This window comes from Rhineura floridana, chromosome 5 (genome assembly GCF_030035675.1).
Source record: "Rhineura floridana isolate rRhiFlo1 chromosome 5, rRhiFlo1.hap2, whole genome shotgun sequence".
NCBI lineage: Eukaryota > Metazoa > Chordata > Lepidosauria > Squamata > Rhineuridae > Rhineura > Rhineura floridana.
Window position 1 is genome coordinate 129,904,225 of NC_084484.1, and position 25,480 is coordinate 129,929,704.

At 42.4% G+C, this 25,480-nt stretch overlaps 1 protein-coding gene across 1 annotated transcript in view; it reads right to left on the reverse strand.

Annotated features, from left to right (window-relative positions):
* Positions 1-2,180: 2,180 nt before the first annotated feature.
* Positions 2,181-25,480, reverse strand: part of NSUN3 (NOP2/Sun RNA methyltransferase 3) — a 30,541-nt gene continuing 7,241 nt past the window's right edge. The window contains 6 exon segments of the mRNA XM_061629716.1: positions 2,181-2,442; positions 11,643-11,758; positions 19,025-19,179; positions 22,312-22,612; positions 22,614-22,656; positions 25,199-25,212. Of these exon segments, the coding sequence (XP_061485700.1) occupies positions 2,181-2,442; positions 11,643-11,758; positions 19,025-19,179; positions 22,312-22,612; positions 22,614-22,656; positions 25,199-25,212 (891 nt within the window).

Here is a 25,480-nt window from a genome sequence, read left to right on the forward strand (position 1 = left end):
GACAGAGGTAAAAGTGGCAACAGCAAGCTGGTCTCAATGTATCATCTGTGACCTCCAAGAGGAAGAAAACAATCCTTTGTAGGGACAACTTAACAAGATATGAGACTGTATTTGTTGGGGCATAGCAAAACTTTACCATAAAAGGGCAGATTCTGCACATAAATCTGATCCTGACATTTTAAAAGTGCACAATCAGGTGGAATGGTGAACGTTATATGCTATGATTGTTAGCCCAAAATGTTCGTACTTTTACATTAGTCTCTCAGTGTTCTGAAAACTAGCCCAGGTAGTATTTAATGCTAGTTCTACTCAGGGTGGACATGGCTAACTTAAGTTCATCAGTTTCAGTGGGTCTATTCTGAGTAGGACTTAGTTGACTACAATCCTAGGCCTCTTCTTTGTGTGCAATAGAATTGCTATTATGCTGTGCGTCCAGCAGTTGAAACTTCTGTTCAACTTGTTTGTTTGGGATAGATGTAAGCATTGTGCAAATTGCAAAGTTTCATGTTAAATATCAAAATGAATATACTCTGTGTAAATTAAGGCCTCATCTGCAGTATACTTTTAAAGCAGCATTATACTACTTTATACAGTCATGGCTTTCCCCACAGAATCCTGTGAACTGCAGTTAAGGTAGTGGAAAGATCCTTCAGGAGTCAGAGTGGTTTAACAAACAATCCCTCTTCCCAGGGAATTGTTTGAATTACTGTAATACTAGGGTTGCCAGGTCCATGGCCTGAGACTGATCCTGTATCTTTAGGAGAAGAGAAGGTCAGCCAAGTGCAGGTGTTCTTGCAACTCTGTAATGGGAAAAACCACAAGGTGGAATTCTCCCTCCCCACTCCACAACTTTTAAAGATACAGAAGACCTCTTGGAGGCTGGGCCAAGAACCTGGCAACCCTATGTAATACTATTTTAAATGTATAGTGCAGATGGGGTTTAAGATTAATTCTCACTGTACAGTTGGGATTCTGAGAGTTTACTGGTAAGCAACAGTGGATACAGTCAAGGCCAGCACCAGGCTACAGTGGGCCTCCTATGCAGCCGGTGTTGGCTTAAATAGGCCCAATCATGCGACCTCCTGCATCACTACGGCAGCACACTAGCACGCTGTGTGGCATGCACATACACACCATCACCCAAGATGGTGGCAGGGCTAGCAACATGCCTCCCCCCCATCTTGGCTGATGGCAGGTATGCACATGCACTCAGCATGCTGATGTGGCAACATGGGGCTCAGGAGGGCACACAGCCAGGCTTGTTTAAGCCTATGCCACTTCCTGTGCTGCAGTGACAGCGTGCTGAGTGTGTGCATACACCTGCATCACCCAAGATGGGGACAGGGACTTGTTGACATCCCTGCTGCCATCTTGGGTGATGGCGTGCATGGCAATGCAGGAAGTTTCATGTCTGGGCCTATTTAAGCCCAAGCTGGCTACATGGGGGTGGTGTTGCCATGCCTTGATCCAAGCCAGCGTCAGGTCATGGGGTGTGATAAAGACAATATACTTAAAATAGAAAACTTTAATGACAAATATACAGATTTTTTCTGTATATGAAATATGTGTGGATGTATCTGCATTTTAAACTTCTTGTATTCTTGTCACTCTATAAATATAAGGCACTGAACATTTGGAAGAGTGAATAAAAGCTGCCAATGTCTCAGCAGATACTGTATAGGCGAGTATATCTTTTTATGTTGCTCAGTAAAGATGGATCAGGTGAATTTGGTCTAATTCATTGTGATATCAATGTTAGGCCTTAGTCTAACAGGATGACCTTTTCCCATATTCTGACCTTCATCTTCTACAGTTTAAATACGCTCAGAGGCACATGCTAAGAAATTCTTCCAAGCTACACAGGAAGTGGATTGGACTGTGAAAGACCAACCCAAATTGTGTTTGCATTTTGACAAATTTGTAGGGCAGTACAATACCTCAGAGAGGAGGTCAGGTTTCCTGTTCTCCTGCTGCATTCACAATAGCTGTCCAATTTCCCTGCTTTTTAAAGTTTGATAAACATATCTGTTGGCTATATATCCATTCTTAAACCACAAGAGTTTTTTTTGTCTATTAGTGAATATAACTGGAATTCAACCTCTTGTTTAATCTTTAATTTCAAAAAGTTAACCCTATTTTTTTTAATATGACTTAAAAAAACTACACAAGGGTCATGAGAATCACACTTTCTTAAATTTATATATATACATTGGTCCCCATGCTTTCCCCCTTTCTGGAAGTACTAGAAGTTCATGCTGCTGCACACCTGACGCAAGAGTGAACTCCTGGGATGTAGAACTAGCCAAGGCACTCATATCCACTGGAAGAACATTGTTGTAGGAGTTACGGATGTATGTTATGACATCACTGTTCTCTGCCTTAGAAAGAGTGCATGTGGAATAAACCAGAGATCCTCCAGGACGCAAGGGTTTAATTGCAGACCTGTAAGCAATGACAAGGAATGGAAAATGTTGAGTTGGATTTATCAACATAAGCATTTCAAATGAGAAAGTCTTTAGTAAGACACAAACTTTAGTAGATTGGGCATCACCCCCTCTAGTATTTCAATAAGAAGTCAAACACTTATTAACACACAATCAATGAAACATATTAAATTACATTACAGAACTCATTAGCGTATTATTTGTAAAAATAATTATAAGACAATGTTATATCATTAAATCCTCTATTAGAACATCACTTTGGGGGCCCTTATATACTTATTAATAGTATCATGTTATGACTGCAATGCTAATTATGTACATGGAAGCCTTAAGACCAGGTATACATAGTGAAAAATGTCACAGCCGCATGCTCAGAAAAAAGACTTCCAATTTGTGTGTGCAGTTATAGCCATTAAGCATCAATAATGGTGCATATGTTTTTAAAACTCACACACAATATTGATTTTACTGAAAACTTGCCTTTCAATTTTGCCTATTATGGGTTCGCCAACTTGATTAGCAATATAACATTAGAAGGCTCAACTGGCAGACTATCTGTACACTGCTGGTGTAGGGATATTACATATCCCGCTGTTAGAATTACTATTACATATGCAATCGCTATTGAAATTCTGCTTTTGCATAAGATGGACAAGGTCAAATTACCCAGTTTATCAGAACTTAGTGAAATGATAAACCATCAACAAGGGCAATATGGTGAATTTGAAAGAGTTCTTATTCTATTTCAAGAGCTAAACTGAACCAAAATTTTCAGCAGTAATCTGCCAACAAACAGGGATCAGAAAACATGCAATACAGGCCATGATCTTTCCTATGGTTCATTTGTGCCAGTGGCACCAAGACTACTTTTTGGGAGAAAGAGAAGAAGAAAGAGAAGGAGATAACAAAAGATCTATCTGTGTCCTAGGTTACATCCACACCATACATTTAAAGCACATGACTCCCCCCCCCAACAATCCTGGGAACTGTAGTTTGTTAAGGGTGCTAGGAATGGTAGCTCTGTGAGGGGTAAACTACAGTTCTCAGGATTCTTTGGGGGAACCTATGTGCTTTAAATGTGTGGTGTGAATGAGACCCTAATCTAGAGAAACTTAGTTGTATTTGTATTACACTGAAAATGCTGGAACAAGAGAGTTGCAACTAACTTGGCTGACTGATTTAATTAAACTTAAGCACAACCAACTTTATTGAATCTCCCGCCCCATGTCACCTGTAATGTTTACATAATACTGGTGAGTCCTACAGTATATTGCTTTAAGGATTACTGAGATAAAATGTGAAGTATTTTAAGCACTTAGGGAAGGGGAAATTCTAAGCATTATTTTGTTGTTGCACCCAATTATTTGTTTTTTTCACAGTCCATGGTATCTGCAAAGCTCTCCTCCCACACTACATTTCAAATGACTTGATTTTTCTCTTATCCACTTTTTTCACTGTCCAACTTTCACATCCATACATTGAGATTGGAAATACCATGGTCTGAATGATGACGATTTTATTATTATTACTATTACTATTATTAATTATTATTATTATTATTATTATTAAGCATGGCTCAATTCATTGCAAATTTAGCAGAAGCTCAAAGAACAACAGTTGAACATGGTGAATGTCTGATTCAGGGAAGTTGAAGAATGTGGACTTAAACCGCAGATATAAATGGAACAATAAATGTATTTTATTCCAACAGCTGTGAAGATCAAAAAGCTGTTAAGACATTCTGAATATCCTTTAAAGGCTTCCATTAGCAGTAACTGGAGAGAAAACAAATACGAAAAAAAAAAAACTCAGGGAAAAGGAAAAAAAGAAACAAAATGGAATACGGGAGCAATAAGTATCATTTCAAATTCTCAGCAACTTTGAAAAACTCAAGACATTTTCAATGTCAAATCGCCCCCCAAACTCTTTGTCACCATAAGATGTCAAAAAGCAACTCCTTCACATTAAGATACATTAAACTTCATGATAGGTTTTTATTTGTCCTTGGTGTTTCAGGCACTTCTCTCTCTCTCTCTCTCTCTCTCTCTCTCTCTCACCCACCCACCCAGAGAGAGAGAGAGAGAGAGAGAGAGAGAGAGGGTAACAGTACTGGTACAGTCATTCATGTTGCAAACTCCACTTCCTCAACCCACTCCTTCAGAGACTAATTATATGTTCTTCATCCTGTTAGAAGGGCTGGCATTAACTATGTCACTAATTTAACCATTCTTTGTATTTTTTTTAAAAAAGCAAAAATTTCAGGACAAATTATGAGAAAACTATGCAGCACTTCAATGCTGCCATCTCGTGTTCACCATTAAAAGACATTTTCTGAGAATGCCGGGCTACTTCTGATCAGCAGAAAAGCAATCCCCTCTAAGCCACTCAAGCAGCTGAAACCACATTTACTTTCATCCCCACATTTCTTCTTATGATCATAGATTTTGTTTTCCTTTTAAAGATCAACCTGGCCTAGCCACATCACAGTCACTCAACTTACATCCCTCCATTGTTGTGGGTTTTCCCCTCCCCATAGAAAATCAATCTGAAAAGGCCAGAAAATCCCTTCTGTATCCACAATACACAATTTATCACATGCCTGTGAAGCGGCGGCATGCTGGCAGTGGTGATATGCCAGCAGCAGTACCAGAAAGCCTCATATTGTGTTTTCCTTCTCATTATGATGGCTCTTGTTGTATAAAAACAAGGCAGGACAGAACAGCATTTCAGGCTGAAACAATATGAAATTGTTTTAATAGGAAAACATTAGTTGAAGGGTTTTAATTCACATAATAATGTGTCCTTTTTTTGTTATCCAATACAGTCCTTGTGGTGGGAGATTTCAACCTTGATTAGCTTCACATTTTAACTACCCAAATATTGCCATTATAACTACAGTACTGCAGGAACTTTGCTGCCTTTAATGTCATTTGCTCCTACAACAGTAAATCAGCTCACAGTTGCTCAATACACAATGAAAAAGAAAGATTCTTCCTTTGCAGGGGGAGCACTGCCAAAAAAGAAGAAGAAAAAGATTATTTATAGGGACATAGGCGATTCTCTCCTTTTTTAGAGTTTCACAGCAGCAGTGATGTGTGTGTTTGTGCAGCCAAGAAAACATGCACATGTGCAAAAGAACATAGGCCTAGGAATAAAAATGCTTCGAGGGACACTGCAACGCATTATGGCTAGGGTTAAAACCTGATAAAAGAAACAGTAATAGATCATACGAGTTTTAGTTAGTTAAATGTTCATATGGGTTCAAAATCATTATGCCTGAAACAAGAAGCATTATTCTTTGTTTTTAGATGGTGCAGATATATGTCACAGGAGACCCCGCATGTGAGAGGAGGGGAAATGCCTCTTCTAAAAGGGTGCTTGCCATCCAGACAATCCCAAATCTAAGCTCCAGCATGTATGTTATCTCTTTGGAACATTGACAGTATTCTTAGAAGTCTGGGTACAGGTAAGTAAATAGATAAACTAGACAAAGAGGTAAAAAATAAACACTGAAAAACCTCCCATCATCCCTGACCATTGACCTTGCTGACTGGGACCAATGCGAGCTGTAGTCTGGCAACATCTGGAGGGCACCACATTGGCTACTCTTGCAAGTGGCTATAACAGGTACTATAAGGTTTTATGTGAGAAAATTAGGAAATGCATCACAGTGACAGGCCACACAATGTGGTGTGCAAAGAACTACTATTAATTATCCAATTGCAGTGAAAAAGCCATTGTGGTTACATCCTTAAGACCAGTTCACACTAAAAAATTAGTGCTAAGACCAGTTCACACTAAAGTTCCTTAAGGCTAGTTCACACTAAAGAATTTGGGCCACATGATCCAAAATTTAGTCTGAATGGGCACTAAGAATCTCAGCGGTGTAAGTAGACAAAATGATAACAATAACAATAATAAATATAAGACATAGCTAATGTACCTTATCTTTTTCACTCTACTGTACATTGCCCTGGGATCCTAGAAGGATGATTCATAAATGCAATAAATGAAATATAGCCTCACCCCTTCTCCTAGGAGCATCCCCATATTTGGTCATACTTACCTTTAAAGAAACAAATGATTTCAACTCTCATTTAAAACGTACTGTAACATACTGTAGTCACATTCATAACACCAAACAGAAAATACTTTGCCCAAACTACAGATAAAAAGGTACACAAGCAAATGTTTGAAAGATAATAGCAATACTTTGTACCTGACTGTACATCACTCACTTTCCTCTCTGTGCATTTTAGTCTTTAAACAATTCATAAAATGTGAGGAAAGTGTTAAATTATTGTGATTCTGTCAACAAAATTAAGTATGCTGTTGGCCCTGTTCACATGTCACAGGAAAACCATGGTCTGTCTGTCAGTGTTATGTCTCAGATTTGTGCAGTCTCACCCTCCTTCTTCTTTCGCTTACTCCAATTCTCTCCCACAGTTTGTCTCTAATAACTTTAGTTCACCATGATGCCTAAATTGAGCAAACTATGGTTACTGCAAACTGTCAATTGCCTTCAAACCAGAACTGGAAGCCCAGTTTAAACTAGCCTTCTTCAGGTGTTCTGATGCCGTGTTAACTAAACACAAAGGGGAGGGGCTGAGCATGCTGGCCACATTCCCTTCTTTGTTTTTGTTGCTCTCCAATTCCAGACAACCACACGCTGTAACCAAGGTTTGTTCTTGGTTTACCGCTTGTGGTTTGTTTGGGGGAGACAGATCATAAGCCCAGTTTGGGATGTAATGCTAAGCCAAACCATTGTTTACTCCTGGTTAGCGTGGCGGCAGCAGAACTCAAGGAGGAGCACAGTGGCTATGATCTTCACTCCAGGAACCTGCATGCTTGCATATTAGCACTAAGCCAGTGTTTTAATAAAACCACATTGAGTGATCTCATGAACACAAACACACATACAGAGCAAGTTGTAAAATCCCACTGTTTCAGAGTATTGCTGGTTCAAGGCAAAACAGCAAAATGTTACAGTATTAATAACACTTTCATTTGTTTTAGTCAGAGGGCATAACCAAAAAAAAAGGATGTCTAACAAATGATTAATCAATTAGTTTATTGTTTTGTTTATTTATGAATTACAGGAGATAGTGAAATTAATATTCAAAACTATGGAAGAAAGGTTATTGGTTTGCAGCTGCTATTGCTGCATATTTCATCTACTTTGGTTTGCTTTGATCAAACACTAACTTCTCCCTCTTCTAGATAGCAGGCCCAATTGGATTAAACGTGCTTTTGGGAGATGGGTAATTTTGGTATGTTTGGATTTTTCTCTACCAGTAAGGTTCTTGCTGTCAAGAATGTTCCACTTTAGTATTATAATCTAGAATGATTTATACAAATTTACAAATATTTCACTGAATGATGTATGCTTCTTTGAGCCAGAAGTTCACAAATTGGATTTTACATGTCAAATATTTGAAGGAGAAAACTGAAGGTCAGTGTTTTAAATGTGATTGATTTCTCCAAAGGAAATGGGTGACATGATACATTACTGCAATAAGACACTCATATTTCAGTTATAAATCACAAGCTTCCTGTAGACCTTTTCCTGAAGAAGTCATGCAAAGGAAAAACCACACTCTCCAACCTTCTCTTGCACTGCCATTATGTGAGCTTTCCATAAAGAACACTACTTTTAGGAAAACAAATGCCTTTATTTCTCTCTCAATTCATCTTGACAGCTGGGATACTTCTGAGGTGAAACATAGCACCACATTAAAAAGCTTTAGTATTTGATCAATAGCCATAAAATAATATCTAGCAGGAGAAAATGACTGAGGAAGAGAAAAAAAATCTTTGATTAACTCATTCGTCCCTTCTTTCAGATATCCTTATATTACATGGCTCTACATTTAAAATTTCTAATCATTTTTACTTCTCTCTGTAAAACAAAAGACAAGGGCAGCAGTGTAAGCAACAGTAGAATCATAGAATTGTAGAATTGGAAGGCACCTATAAGGCCATCAAGTCCAACCCCCTGCTCAATGCATACCCGACAGGTGGCTGTCCAGGTGCCTCTTGAAGGTCTCCAGTGTTGGAGACCCCACCATTTCCCAAGATAATTCGTTCCATTGTCATACCACTCTAACAATTAGGAAGTTTTTCCTGATGTTCAGTCAAAAACTGCCTTCCTGCAACTTGAGCCTATTATTGTGTGTCCTGTATTCTGGGACAATCAAGAAGAGATCCTGGCCCTCCTCTGTGTGTCAACCTTCCGAGTACTTAAAGAGTGGTATCATATCTGCCCCTCAGTCTTCTCTTCTTAAGGCTAAACATGCCCAGTTCTTTCAGTCTCTCCTCATAGAACTTTGTTTCTAGTCCCTTGATCATCCTTGTTGCCCTCCTCTGAACCTGTTCCAGTTTGCCTGCATCCTTCTTAAAGTGCAGTGTCCAGAACTGGACGTGGTACTCAAGATGAGGCCTAACCAGTGCTAAACAGAAGGGAACCAATACTTCACATGATTTGGAAACTATGCTTCTGTTAATGCAGCCTAAAATAGCATTTGCCTTTTTTTGCAGCCACATCACACTGTTCGCTCATATTCAGCTTGTGATCAACACCAATTCCAAGATCCTTCTCACATGTAGTATTGTTGAGCCAAGTATCATCCATCTTATAACTGTTCATTTGATTTCTTTTTCCTAGTTGTAGAACTTTCCACTTATCCCTGTTAAATTTCATTCTGTTGATTTCAGCCCAATGCGCCAGCCTATCAAGATCCTTTTGAATTTTGTTTCTGTCTTCCAGGGTATTAGCTATCCCTCCCAATTTTGTATCATCTGTAAATTTGATAATCATTCCCTGCACTTCCTCATCCAAGTAATTAATAAAATGTAGAGCACTGGGCTCAGGACTGAGACCTGAGGTCGGGCTGCAGTAAACCAAATACACTTAATTCAAAGCTGCAAATCTTCCTGAGGACACGTGTAAAACCCAGAATACATTGTTTAGAAAGTTCATGCAATTGTACAAATTTGGCCATCAGTGACCAACTGTTTATCAAAGGGTACAATGCAGAGCTTGGAAAAGTTACTTTTTTGAACTATAACTCCCATCAGCCCCAGCCTGCATGGCCACTGAATTGGGCTGATGGGAGTTGTAGTTCAAAAAAGTAACTTTTCCAAGCTCTGGTACAATGCCAAGTGAAGTAAATGCAGATAATTTGTCCCATTGATTCAATGGCACTAAAATGTGAATAACTTCCTCTGCATCCAATCCATTCATTTTAATCAGGCTTGAGCAAGAAAACTTCCCAGTTAATTGTTTAACTGGTATAGGTCCCTCTTCCTCCCTTTGAGGATTCCTGGGAATTCTACTTCTGAGAGTTGGCTAGGAATCGTCCCTCCCCCAGATCCCTGGCTCCAAGATTTTCAGTACTTTACAATCCAAACCTATAATTCCCAGATCACCTTTTACTGTTTTAACAATCAAACTAGTCTGAAATAGGTTTGTAGTGGAAGTCACAGCTATCTAAGCCCCACGACTGCTGGCAAGAGACCACGTAAACACCACTGCTCTCCTGCTGGCCTCCTGACATGGCTAAGAATGTTGATGAAACACAGCTTCAAGGCTACATATACTACAGTGGAGAGTTCCACTGGAAACATCTATGAACATGCTCTTACTATGGTAACTACGGTCTTAGGGTAGGATCATAACTGAGAACATTTCTTCTGGATAGAACAGAATTTTTCTTTATGAATCAATAACTGAGATGTTGAAAACTAAGATGCCGTATCGCCAAAAGTGGCACATGAAATACTGTGGAATATACAGAATCTGGAGGACAGTACAAACATTACTCAGCTTCTGCAAATGAAGCCCCTTTACACACACGGGATTAGAAATAGTAGGATACACATCCCTTTTCCCATATGAATCTGACTAGACACAAATAAATCTACCCTGACCTGATTTTTTAAAAAAATTCCCAGTTAGAACTTTGCTTGTATCCCAGCAAAACTGTTTTCCCCCATCGTAGCTATATGCAGAGTTTATTTTCAGTGATACAGATTCTATTTTTGTGACCTCTTTGAGCCCATTTGCATCTGTAAATGTTTGCAAACAACTTGTACCCTCATATCAAAAGGTGGTCAGACTTAATGGCAATTCTCCATCAAGGACCTTCTGTTTACAGGAAAACCTTTTAAAAATGTGTTGTTGAGGGTTGCCTCAAGCATTTTTGAAAGCAGCCAGTCCTTGCAGTTCAAAATCAAGAGCAGATGAGTTGGTTAAGAAACTTAAGAACACATTTACAGGGTTCTGGACAGAATATAGGAACTATCAACTTTCTCTCCAGGATGTCACTAACCAGGAGATTGGATTAAGAAAAACCGGACTCTGGTCGGCACATTGAAAAAAACAAAGAAATAAGAAATTCCCCCACAGTTCCATGCCCATAAATTCAGAAGTTTCAACAGCGGCATTCTTGGTTTACAAAAAGCTTTGTTATGTTTCAAAGAAAAGGAGAATAGCAATTCTTCATTGTGTAATGATTCAGCAATTTCAGATCACAAATCGAAGCCGAAGATTGTTCTTTATTATAACAAAACAGAAGGTGATGTGGAAAACTGTTACCAGATGGCTTCCAAATATGTTTCCAAATACATGATCAAATGGGGAGCAGTGTTCCCCCCTCCCCACATGTAGTAGACACTTCCTGAGTAAATGCCGGTATTACGTGGAAGCAAAACAACTCACAATGGAAAGAACATCCCAAAAGACATCTCTTTGTAACATATCTGGTGGTGAGAAAACCCTGGGTTGAATCTAGAAATAGAGCCAACTTACCAGGGATGTCAACAGAGGCAGCTTACAGCTGGTAAGCCCTGCCACTGCTGACACCAAGGAAAGGGGCAGGTGGTCACGCAGTGACAGAAAATGGCAGCAACAAATGTTTCATGCATGTTAATTATACAATATGTTATTTTATATTTTAAAAGCTTGTCCTATTTACAAGCCTATTGCACTGTATGAAGAGCAGAATGGCTCTCTCTCTTTCAACCCTGACAGTTATCAGAAGATGCCTTTTCAAATGATGACTGGCTCAGTGTGGTTGCATGTGGAGATGATAGTATATGGGTCAACAGACACAGAGCCCCAGAACACAATTCAGCATGTTCTTGAATGCAGGGTTGAGCATTACTGAATTTCAGTCTGCCTTCTTTTGTGCTTCTTACCTTAGCACCTGTATCTGTATAGCAGACAATACTTTCCTTTGTGCTAATCGTAGGGTAGCCGGCTGGATATCAGAACAGAATAACCTGTCATTTGAGCACGGGGCATCCACTAGTACCTGAGTGACCAATAAAAAGTAAAGTAAAATAAACATGGAAACTATGGACAGAAAAATGCTATACTATAGGTATTTGAGAGGATACACCCTGACAAGGCCCTACAACCCCCCCCAAATATTACATTTCAAGCACTACATATATTTTCTACAAATGCAAAAGGTAGTTACCCCCTTTCACAACATTTAGAGAAATGCAAAGAAGTTTTAAAATGTCCTTTTAGTCCTTCTATACCAGTTTCCACAAAATGTATCAGAGTATCATACAAAAATTTAAAACAATAAAATCTGATAAAACTGCATAAGCAATCAGGGCTGACATCAGCCTACCCAGGCCTGCAGCACTGTACACCCCAACACCACCTTCCAATGCAAGCGGCCTGCTCACCCCACCTACCTCCTGCATCAGCATGTGTGCACGCCCCGCACACTGTGCGCACACACTTGCCATCACCCAACATGGCAGCAGGGGCATCAACCCCTTAGAGACACCCCCACCACTATATTGGGTGATGGTAGACATGCTCATGCAGTGTGTGGGGTGTGCACACTGACACAACAGGTAAGTGCAGCAGGCGGGCTTAATTAAGCCCACACCACCTGTATTGGGGAGGGGTGCCTGGGAGCTCCCACTCTGTGATCTGTGGCATTGGGTCCAACAGTCTGATGCTCGTGTGGAGTGGGAGCTCCCCCCCTAAGAAGGGGCCTCTCAGGGTCACAGGCGCCCTCGGCCAGGGCTCAACTCGGCTGCCCACTGCCGTCAGGCCTTTAAGCAATATATACATCATACAGTAGACTAGAAATAAATAACAAACCCTTGAGTTGCTGACTGGGTCTCCAAATGCTTGGGTGAACAAGAAGTCTTCAGTTGCTGGCAGAAACTCATAATTGAAAGTGCCTGTTTGATCTCTGGGGTTGGAGTGGGGTGTTCCATAATACAGGTGACACCACAGAGAATGCCCTTTTCCTGGATGATGCCAGATGAATCAGGGCAGGGGTTGGCACCACCAAGAGGGGCTCATCTGAAGGTCTTAGTGAGCAGGCAGCTTCATATGGGAAAATGCATACTTATCCTACTATTCCTAAGCCTTACAAAATTTGTTAATTAAACCAATTGTGTCATATTTCATGTATTCCACAGTATTCCATCTGTTTGGCAATAGGGCATCTAGTTTCTAAAACTGACTTATCAGTTATTGCTTCATAAACAACATTTCTGTATAAGATTTTTTTATTTATTATTTATTTATTTAAAATATTTATACCCCGCCCTTTTTCCAAAGAACCCAGGGCGGCTTACAAAAATAATCATGAAGAGTTAAAACAGTAAATATACAGAATTAAAACAGTTAAAATGAATTAAATCAAATACAAGGTAAGAGTTAATTATCAATTCAATTAAAAGCCCGTCTGAATAGGATCGTCTTCACCTTAGCACGGAAGGAAAGAAGTGAGGAAGCTAATCGTACTTCACTGGGGAGGGAATTCCACAATCTGGGGGCAGCCAGCGAAAAAGCCATATTTTGTGTCTTTACAAGAGAAACTTGTGAAAAAGAAGTAGAAAGTAAGGCCTCACCTGATGATCTCAGAGTCCGGGCAGGATCATAGGGGGAGATACGATCTAGCATATAACCTGGACCTAAGCCGTATAAGGCTTTATAGGTCAAAACCAGCACTTTGAATTGTGCCCGGAAACATATTGGCAGCCAGTGGAGCTGGTACAACAAAGGGGTTGTGTGTTCCCTGAGCCCAGCTCCAGTTAACATTCTGGCTGCAGCTCTTTGTACCAATTTAAGTTTCCGAACAGTCTTCAAAGGCAGCCCTACATAGAGCGTGTTACAGTAGTCTAATCGGGATGTAACTAAGGCATGTGTCACCGTAGTCAAGTCAGACAGGTCAAGGAACGGGCGCAGTTGGCGAACTAATCTTAATTGAGCAAAGGCACTCCCGGCAACAGCAGAAACCTGGGCCTCCAGGCTCAAAGCTGAGTCCAGGAGTACCCCCAAACTGCACACCTGCGCTTTCAGGGGGAGTGTAACCCCATCCAGCACAAGTTGAATCCCTATCCCCTGATCCGCCTTATGACTGACAAGGAGCACTTCTGTCTTGTCAGGATTTAATTTCAGCTTGTTCATCCTCATCCAGTCCACCACTGATACCAGGCATCGGTTTAGAACCTGGACAGCTTCCTTGGCATCATTAGGTGGAAAAGAGGAGTAGAGTTGGGTGTCATCCACATATTGGTGGCACCGAACCCCAAAACTCTGGATGACCTCTCCCAGCGGTTTCATGTAGATGTTAAATAACATAGGGGATAGAATTGAACCCTGAGGGACCCCATAGGTCAATGGCCAAGGGGTCGAACAGGCATCCCCCATAACCACCTTCTGGGTTCGTCCCTCTAAGAAGGACTGAAGCCATCGTAACACCGTGCCTCCAAGTCCCATCCCAGAGAGGCGGTCCAGGAGGATACCATGGTCGATGGTATCGAAAGCTGCTGAGAGATCCAGTAAAACTAACAGGGACACACTCCCCCTGTCCAGTTCCCTACGAAGGTCATCCACCAAGGCGACCAAAGCCGTCTCAGTTCCATAACCGGGCCTGAAACCAGATTGGAATGGATCTAGATAGTCTGTCTCATCCAAAAAACTCTGGAGCTGAGCGGCCACCACCCGCTCTATTATCTTGCCCAAAAAAGGAATATTGGAGACTGGGCAGTAGTTGCCAAATATTGAGGAGTCCAGGGAGGATTTTTTCAATAAAGGTCTTATCACTGCCTCCTTTAAACTAAGGGGCATTCTGCCTTGTTGTAAGGAGGCATTAATCACTTCCCTGGTCCACTCAACCAGTCACCCTCTGGCATTTTTTATAAGCCAGGAAGGGCAAGGATCTAACATGCAGGTGGTCGGACGTGCCTCTCCAAGAATTTTGTCCACATCTTTGGGTTGAACAAGCTGGAAAGAATCCATTTTAATTAGACAAGCAGGGGCCAAAGTTACATCCACAGAGACTGTATCAATTTTAGCGTCTAAGTCGGTGCAAATCTGAGCAACTTTATCTGCAAAATATTGCGCAAACTCAGAACGGGTTGCTGAGTGGTCAACATCAGATTCATGGGGGTCAGGGTGTAAGAGATCCCTGACCACTCGAAACAGTTCCATTGGGCGAGATCCCGCAGATGCAATGGAGGCGGAGAAGAAAGATTTCTTCTGGGCCCGCACTGCCACGGAATAGGTCTTTAGGTAGACTCTGGCCCGTGTTTGGTCAGATTCGTTCAGAGTTTTCCGCCAACGTCGCTCTAGTCTCCATCTTTCGCGCTTCATTGCCAACAAATCCTCAGTAAACCAAGGGGAGGACTTGGCTCCAAAGCGCGAAAGGGGACACTTAGGAGCGATTGTGTCCACGGCCCTGGTCATTTCCTCATTCCAGAGGTCAACCAGGGCTTCGACAGAATCACCTGTTGAGGTGACAGGAAAATCCCCAAGAGTCATCAGAAAACCATCTGGATTCATCAGTCTCCTGGGGCGGACCATTCTAATTGGTCCCCCACCCCTGCAGAGGTTTTGAGCTCCAGTGAGTTTGAACCTAACCAGGAAGTGATCTGTCCATGACAAAGGAACTAATGCCAGCTCCTCCACACCAAGATCACCTACATCCCGTCCAATACAGAAAACAAGGTCCAAGGTATGACCAGCAGCTTGCGTGGGGCTAGATATTATTTGAGACAGACCCATGGTTGTCATGGAGGCCATGAAATCCTGAGCTACTCCAGTAAGGGCAGTATCGGCATGGATATTGAAGTCACCCAGCACTACAAGTCTTGGGGACTCCAGTACCAGATCTGAGACTACCCTAGTAAGCTCAGGAAGGGAGACAGTTGGGCAGCGGGGTGGGCGGTACACCAACAGAATCCCTATTCTGTCTCGAGCACCCAGCTTCAAATAAATGCATTCGAACCCTGAAGACTGTGGGAGGGGATGCCTGGTTAGGTAGATGGTATTTCGAAAAATCACTGCGACTCCACCTCCCCGTCCCCCAGGTCTAGGCTGCTGATGAACAGAGAAACCAGGAGGACAAAGCTGGGAGAGATTAACCCCCCCAGCCTCATCCAACCAAGTCTCTGTAATGCACGCCAGGTCAGCGTGCTCATCCAGTATCAGTTCCTGAATAGCATTGGATTTACCATTCACTGACCTGGCGTTCACAAGCAGTATTTTTAGCCCGGGGGAAATGTCACCAAGGCTTTCCAGGTTATCTGAATGGGGAGACAACTTGGGGGTAACCAAAAACCTAGTAGGTTTCTCCTTAGCTCGAATGAACAATTGTCTCCCAGGACCATATCTTCCCCGCCCCTTCAAGACACTAATGGGCGCCCCCGGAACCCCCTCCCTTGATTCCTCATTTACCCATATAGAGGATTGATTCCTCTTATTTATAAGAACTATGCGCAGTCAAGGTTTGATCAATTGACCCACTGAGACGGGACGTGGAAGTGCTAAGTCTAGTAAAGGAGTATTATTAATCTCAAAGTATTCATCTGGGATGAGTTCAATTTGTTCTAGAACAGGGTCCAAGCAGCATACATTTGATAGGTGTACTTGTTTAAGGTTTGAAGAAGAACCTCCCGAGGTATAAGCCTTTTGAGGAGAAGCATCTTCACCATTATCCAAGAGCCCTACATCAGTCCAATGAGATAGTAAATTAGACGATGCTGTCATAGTAGGGGAGATAGCTGGACAAACACTCTCACCAGGACCCTGAGGTACATTAAAAAAATTGGACTTAACATCTGCTGTAGGTATAGCGGCAGTGCCGTTACTGGTTACAGGTGGTGCCAGAATTAGTAAACGAAGATCCTCCCCCCATTTATCATTCTTCGGAGTCAGTGACTGAGATGGAGGATCTAATGGGTAAAGAGCGTCAACTACGGGATCCAATTCAATTGTCCCCAATAACAGCTGGTTGTAATGTTATTAATGGTCTTTTTGCATTTTTTTTTATAATCAGCGTGAAGAGCTGATTTCAGTGTCAATACAGAAGTGGTACAGTCTTTCCACATGGCTGCAGTACTTCAGATATCATAGAGTCTGTGTTTGCTTGAAAGCAAGCCCACATGAAAATTACCAGTCACCTCTCCCAGTGAAGGCTGGTATAAACATTAAAATAAAAGTATATTAATAAAATTAAAAGGCAATCATTTTGTGACTTCAGTTCACCAATACCATAGACAAGGGTATAAGCCAGCCTTTCCCAACCAGTGTGCCTCCAGATGTTGTTGGACCACAATTCCCATCTTTCCTGACCATTGGCAATGCTGTCTGAGGCTGATGGGAGTTGTAGTCTAACAACATCTGGAGGCACACTGGTTGGGAAAGGCTGGTATAAGCTAACAAAACGAATGCAATCATAGGCTGCATCCTGGGCTCCTTCTGGGAGGAAGGGCAGGATAAACATTTAATAAATAAATAACAGTGTCCAGATCATGAGAAATAATGGTTCCATTCTATTCTGCGCTGGCCAGGCCTCATCTGGAGTACTTTATCCAGTTCTGGATGCTGCATTTTCCCAGAGCTTGGAAGATTACTTTTAAAAAGGAATAAATTACAATTACTGTTACATGGCCCCAAAAAGGAATAAATTACCATTACAATTATAATTGTTCTGAAAGGAATTGATTGCTTTACCATTACTCAAAAGTAATCACTACAATTACACTTGTTACTCAAGAAAAAAAGCTAGAGTTCCTACAAGATGCCTAGCCTTGGCTGCTGCACACTACGTCACCTAAACCATCATTAAAAATAAACACAGAGAGATAATAATTGTTTTTATCCATAAGGTAGTAGTGGTGGTCTCTCTGCTGGTAAGGGAGGTGGGGAGGGAGGTAGAGGCCACTACTTAGATCTCTGCATGTCAAACCAAGTGCAATCCCCCCACACACACCCTCTCAGCCAGCAAATATCTCTCTCACTCAACCACTTCCTGGACCTGCCCTGCCACCAACTAAGGGACACCCATCCTAGCAAACATTTTCCCCTTAAATGCAAAAAAAATTAAAATACTGCAAATGCAGCAAAGTAGCCAGGGAGGGCGGTGGAGGCTGCTTTGCATGCTAAGTGCAAACACAGTATTCACACACACATTGTCATCTTTCACCTCCACAGTTCTTTATTTCCATTCTGCTTCTGCTTCCTCCTCCTTTATACATGTTCTTACCCTCCGGCTCCTTTCTCCCTCCACTCCATTCTTCTCCACCACCATCTATTTTTTTAAACAATTGTTTTCTCCACTCCACCCTCGTCTCTCTCTCCACCTCCTCCCTCGTCGCCTCCTATGCACCCACAGAGCATGAGGGAAGAGCAATGCTGCACAGAAGCCCAGTTTGAGGCACATGATTTTCATCCACAAATCAGAGGAGCAGAAGACTTCCTCTGCTCCCCTCCCCCCAAGTAATGCCCCAAAGTAATGCTGGAAACATTACAATTACTCCTCAAAAGTAATTAAAATTACTCCTTGTTCTATTACAATCAAAATGTAAGTAATTACCCATTCGTTCCTCAAAAAAGTAATGAATTACAAGTAATTCGTTTTTTGTAACTAATTACTTCCAAGCTCTGCATTTTCCAAAGGACATGGACTAGACAGTGAGGAAACTAGAAACCAAGACCTATGAGGAACAGTTGAAAGAGATGGCTATGTTTAGTCTACAGAACAGAAGGTTAAACAGAGGCAGGATAGTAGTTTTCAAATATCTGAAGGGCTGCATTGCAGGAGATGGAGAAGCCTAATCTGTTGCCTCAGCTAGCAAGACTAGAACCAATGGGTGGAAATGGCCGGAGGCAGATTTTGACTAAATGATAGGAGAACCTTCCAAATGTAGTTTGGCAGAACAGACTGTCTCAGGAGGTGGTGGACTTTCTTCCAATGAAAATATTTAAGCAGAAGCTGAATGGCAATCTGTCAGGGATGCTGTAATTGCATTCTGTACTGTTGGTCTTGCACTGGGCAGGGGATGGATTAGATGGCCTTCACGGTACCTTCCAATTCTATAATGTTATTATTATATGATGTTATCAGTGCCTGGATGGGAGATCTAATGTAAGCCAGTGGGACCCAAAGAATATAGCAAAATTAAGAAATTACAGTTTTTATATTCTGATTTATTTCAGTTTACACAAGGTAAAGTAAGAGCCATCACTGATAATTGTGATGTGTTGAAATGAAGAGTAAGTTGGAGCCCCATGGAATTATCAACCATTACATAGATACCTTATCAAACCCTTCAGGCTGAAGATTTCCAATTTGTCTTCCATCCAACTGCGAAAGAGTAACAAGGCTCATCAAAGGTTCTGGGATGAAGGACTCCAGTGTCTGCTTCAACCAATGTGATCTCAAACTGTCATATTCATTGGCATGCAGAAGCCCTAAAGAAGAACGATCTCAGATAAATAAATACATACAGTTAATCTGCCACCTGCCTAACAAGCTGGCCATGCAAACCATGTTTTAAAGTGTACAATTAGAACAATCCCTGTGTAATAAGAAGCAAAATCTAGAAGCAGCAAGATTATTGCATGAATTAGGATTAATAAACATACACACCCCTTTTTTCATGTAGATGTACCACACAGCATGCAGTGGAGAAGTTATCAACTAATGGGCCTCTCCCATTGCCAGATGATTCCACAGCTCACAATAAGCTAAGTGAAAACAATTCACCACCTAGTGATCTAGCCAGATGGTCAAACAGTTTCTTTCTGAACTCATATATTGTAAGAATGGCATTTAGGGGCAAACTACATGTTACACTGTAGTTGTGTCCAATGAAACCCCTATTGTCCCTTTTTCTGTGGCAAAGCAGCCACATTTTAAAAAATGCAGCAAAGGGATGATCTGCATTTTAAAAAGGGGGGTGGGTGCCAGTCATACTCTGCCAGTCATTTCCACCTGAAACTCACATATACACATTGCTTTTACCTGTCAGATCTCCAACCTGTTTTTCAAGGTCAGTGTGGATTTGGAGCACTAGCAGTGGTCAACAAGAGCTGGGGGGGGAGAGATATGTTCAGAGGAAAAGCAGTCTGCAGGGGAAGGGTTAATAACTCCCTTTCCACTGCATCTCTTCTGTAAAGTGTCCCCTTCCAAGGATATTAGCTACTGGGCTAGGTGCAAGATTCTAGTTTTGGTGTTCAGAACCCTGTACAGCTTGAGACCAGGATACCTGAAAGACCGTCTTACCCCTTATATACCCAGTCAATCACTGTGTTCTTCAGGTGAGGGCAGCGGCATCACTAGCTGGAATGCAGGGGGGTGCGGACCTCCGGCGTGCACCCTCCCAGGGGCATGGACAAGCTGACGGTGGAAGGCCTGTCCAGGCTTCACCACCAGTGAGCGGGCACCTGCTTTCAGCGCGCACTGGACCGGGTGCCAGGGGGCCCTTGGGGAGCCCCCAAATCTTGTGCTTAGGGCATGCATGCATGCGAGGCCAGCCACCCCCATCCATGCGCCTGGGAGGGCATGCGCCGGAGGGACACCCAGCCGGAGAAGCAGGCCTGGGAACGCCGGCGCACCTCCCTCATCCAGACGACACTGCTCCCGGTCTCGCCTGCCAGCTTGCGTGCCTCTGAGGAGGAGTTGGCTGTTCCAACCGACCTGTAGCGCTTCTCGGCTCCTTTGCCGGGCAACGGGGCGGAGCCGCTCTGGGTGTCACCCCCCTCATGGCGTCACCCAGGTGCGATCTGCACCCCCCGCACCCCGGTAGTGACGCCCCTGGGTGAGGGCCTCCTGCAGATACCATCTTATCAGGAGGTCTGTTCCGCACAACATAGAAAATGGTCCTTTAGTGTAGTGACACCTACCCTTTGGAATTCTCTCCCCATAAATATTAGACAGGTGCCATCTCTGTTACTTTTTCAGCGCCTACTGAAGACCTTCCTCTTTCAACAAGCCTATTAAGTAGAGACCTTATCCCAGTCTACATCTGTATTGGAATTGCTTTTTAATATGTTTTTAAACCTTTTTTTAAAAAATATGCTTTTAAAGCTTTTTAAGAAATGTTTTTTAAAGATGTTTTCTTTTAATATATTTTAGAACTGTTTTTATGATGTTTTACAAGTGTTTTTAGTGCTTTTGTTTGCTGCCCTGGGCTCCTACTGGAAGGGTGGGATATAAATCTAATAAATAAATAATATTTTGCAGTGGAGAAGGGGCCATCAGGGCTTCATGACACACAGCTGCAGTGTAGTGTACAATCTGATCTTTAGACCCTGCCTAAATCCAGCACAATGAAGCAGCAATACACAAGGGTATATAAACTTCCTCTTTTTCTCATTAGCACAGCAACGACTTGTGATTTTTAAGAAATACCCATCGAACTTCAACTGAAAACACCCTCCAGCATCACCAAATATGCTGCCTGACGAGATCTGGCTCACAAGACCTTCTCTCGGTCCCACCAGTTAAGACAGCTAGGCTGGTGCGGACCAGAGAGAGGGCATTCTCAGTTGTGGTCCCCACCCTCTGGAACTCTCTGCCATATGACCTTCGCCATGCCCCCTCCCTGGTAGGTTTCCGCCAAGGATTGAAAACTTGGTTGTTTCAGCGGGCATTTCTCCTAGATAATTTTAGTTTAGTGTATAGATGTAGGTTGGTGGATTATAATTGTTTTATATGTTAAAACTGTATTATATGTTGTATTTTTAATTATGTACGCTGCCTAGAGTGGCCGTTCATTCGGCCAGATAGGCGGCCTAAAAATAAAATTTTATTATTATTATTATTATTTAATGAGACACATTCATTGCCATTGTTGATAATCTTATTCCCGGGGCTGGCCCAAAACACTGTACAACCTTAGGGAAAGGGCAAGTAGCCCCCCCCCCCAATTCCATATACAGAAGCTGAATGGACGAGCACCTGAATCTTATTTCAACTCTGGTGACAGAACTGCATCCCTCTGGATCCGAGGGCAGAAAGCTAGCTCAAGGGAGCATCAGGCAGGGCATGTGGTGCACACAGCCCTGTCCTCCAATATCTTCCTGCTACCTCTCAGCATCTGCCTCTATTTGCCTAACAGTAGGGCTGGTCCTGCTAATCCCTTTACAGTCTTAAAATACTGTCTTTTTCTTTTCATGTGTCTTCTGCACGCAACTAACTGGGAAACATTCTTTTTATGTGTTGGCACCCTGTGAGCGCTTTGAGGTGACGTGTTTCTCTCTCTTTAGCTGACCCTGCAAAATTAGAGTACCAGAGTATCACAGAGACGATGTGAAAATACCAGAGGACTGCAAAACACTTCTTTTCATGTGCCTTCAAACTAATGCACGAAAAAACTGGTGTCAGGCAGCAAGGGCATAATATGCAGATTGCATTCGAAACAGAAATTAAACAAGTCTGCTTCTAGTTGCTGATGTGGTGGCTTTTGATTGCAATAGGAACAAGGAATGCCGCAAGAGTTTTCTTAATGAATGCCTCTGAATAACCTGCTTAATAGGTTATTTAAGCAATCTAGCAGCCAATTTGTGTTTTCTAATTGGTTTAAAAGTGCAGTGGTTTACCTGGTCTGGCATATTGAAGTGTTGCTATCAATTTACCCCCTGGAGCCGCACACATATCCAAAACCTTCTCTCCACTCTTGACTTCCAGGGCCAGCACAGCCAGAACCGAAGCTGCATTCAGCAGGTAATATTCCTTCAGTTTGCCAGCTCTGTGTTTTTGAGCAGGGAATCTACCAGGAGTGCTACTGATGTAACACTTGAATGACTGCTGATAACAGGAGGAGGTTTCTGGGAAAAGGAGGTGGTAGCCCTTCAAATGCAAGTCATTCTCCACTTCAGAGGAAAAATTGAATTTATTTAAGGAGGACAGCATACTGCCAGCACAGAGGTGTGGAAAGTACTTGCCTGGAGATTAAAAAAAGAAATACACATGTTAGTGTATATGTTTACACATAGGCATGCCCTGGCATATAAGGCGATGAAAATGCATCAACATCAGTAAAAGAAGAAAGAAAACAGTTCAGCACCCTGCAGAGGTTTATACCAAACTGGTGGGCTACAGCTAATCTGCAGATTCCACTACATGCAAATGCTATTTTCTTTAGCGACATTTGGATCTATACACTGAATGAGAATAACATATTGTGCCTAGTTTTTATTCTGGAATGAGTCACTGTTTAGCATGAGTTGGAGTCTGGAAACTGGCTTAGGAATCCTTCCTTGTCACATGATTTCTTTTCCGTTCACTGTGGTGTAACAAAAGAATCAGTGGTGTAATAATTAGTTGGACTAGGACTGGCAAGAGACAGGTTCAAATCCTGACTCAGGAACATCGCTTGCTGGGTAACCTTGGCTGAGTCACTCTCTTGGGCACACCTTCCTTGAAGGATTAGTGTGAGGATAAAGGGGAGGAAGAATCAGGTAGGTTGCCTTGAGCTCCTTGAAGGAAAGACAAGATCCGACAGAAGAATCCTAATCCCCTTTGTGCTGGGCTGGGGCATCGGACTGGGTGGAGGTGTCACTCTGCCAGTCTCCTGCCACCAGCATCACTCTCTTGGTGTGGAGCTTCCCCTTCCACCTGAACATGTGGGTGGGCAGAAGAGCCAGAAGGGGGCTTTCCGATGGCAGGGCTCTGTTGATCCCGAGCTCGCCCTACCACCATCATATAGGAAGCTGCCGTACACCGAGGCAGACCTTTGGCCCATCTAGCTTAGTATTGTCTACACTGACTGGAAGTGGCCCTCCAAGGTTTTACGGCGGGTTCTCACCTAGCCCTACCTGGAGATGCCAAGGATTGAACCTGGGACCTTCTGCATGCCACGCAGATGCTCTACTATTGAGGTACAGCCATTGGGCACAATTTGGGCTCAATTGTGGCACCAGCTCCAGGCTGGCACAGCAGTCTGCTTGTCATCCCATCCTCCACCCTAGCCAGCATGCCTGGCAAGGCTGCGGAAGAGGCAGCGGCCCCACCATTCTGTAAAGGGGGCAGGAGGGAGTTTTGATTGCTCCCTAGGTGTAATAAACTAATACAAGGTAATATGCTGGCAAAACAAAAGAAAGCATTGAATCCCAGGGGTCCCTTTGCTAGGGCCACATGATTTTGGGCACACTTTTATTTAATCAGATTCCAAAGAATAAATTGTTAGATGGCCTTTGCCTGTAGCGTTTCTCTCTTCACAAAACCATGGCACAGCACTACTACGGCCATGAGTTCTTGGTGCAGTTCAAACTAAAAAGTGCACAGCTCATAGTTAAACTATGGAGTTTGATCTCACAAGAGGTAGTGATGGACACCAACTTGGATGGCTTTAAAAGAAAAGTAGACAAATTCCTGGAGGGTAAGGCTACCATGATGGCTACGTTCTACCTCCACTGTCAGAGACAGTATGTTTTTGAATCCTAGTTGCTGGGAATCTCAGATGAGGAAAGTGCTCTTGTGCTCGGGTCCTGATTTTGGGCTTCCCATAGGCATCTGGTTGGCCACTGTGAAGACAGGATGCTGACTAGATGGAGTCTCTGGCCTGATCCAGCAGACTCTTTTTAAAGCACGCAAGAGTTCGAAGTAAACTCTTCTCTAGAGCCCAAGGTCAGGACAATTTCTAAAACAAGAGTTGCTAGGCTGAAGTCAGCCTTGTTCTTCAATGCCAGAAGCATTATTCCAGACATACAGGTTGGTTTGCATAAATTTTGGTCGCTGGATTAATAAACATGATCAACAATAATCCATAAACAAAAAAAAGATGTTGTTCAAATCCTCAAAGGCAATATTATGTTGTAAGAGGCATTAAAAACATTACATGACTTAGCCCTGTAATTTCCAAGGGTAGGAAATTAGTTTCCAACTAATTTGAGAATTCAATCCAGAAACCTGTAAACAGAATTTCATCATTTTATGTAGATGCTCCTGTGTTATTTGCATGTGTGCTAGGCTCCTGTGTCTAATAATGGACTCTTCTTTTACATCAGATATGGCCAAATAGTAGTGAATAGGTCAGATCAGTTTCTTCTAGACCTTGGTGGCCCTGCCAAATATCATCAAGGTACATTAAACAGCTTGCCCCCAGTTTCATCTGCAAGGGAAAATGTAATTTTTTTGCTTTGAAAAATGGGGTACAAGTTCCTAAGTAAGTAAGTAAGTAAGTAAGTAAGTAAGTAAGTAAGTAAGTAAGTAAGTAAGTAAGTAAGGTGCATGGCAAAATCTTTTTCCAGTCCCTGGACTACTGATCAGAGAATAGAGCAGGGATAGCCAGGCATGGTGCCCTCTGGATGTTGTTGGACTCCCAACTTCCACCATCTTTGACCATTGTCCATGCTAGCTGGGGCTGATGGGAGCTGGAGTCACCACACTGGCTACCACTGGAATAGAGTTTGGCTATCTAAGAATGCAGAAGTTTGTCATCCTTCTTTTACATAGCACTCGGATTCTCTCTTATTTGTTTCTCACCTCAATATAAAATACTGAATGGAAAAGAAAACACATTTGAAAACTTACAACTTCAGACTTCCGGGAAGGGTGACTTAGCCTGTGCCTGCTTTTGAGACGGGCTCCTGCCTCAAAAGAAGCTTATTCAGATATATCAGTCAGTTTTTTCTTTTTTTTTTGACTGATTAAACTTCTCCCGGGTAGGGAGAAACGAAGAGATTAACCTCAAAGCCTATTTTTGTTGGGACGACCAGATCTCATTAATTTATGGGACGAGGTCCAGCCGACGAAGGTGGGACGGAT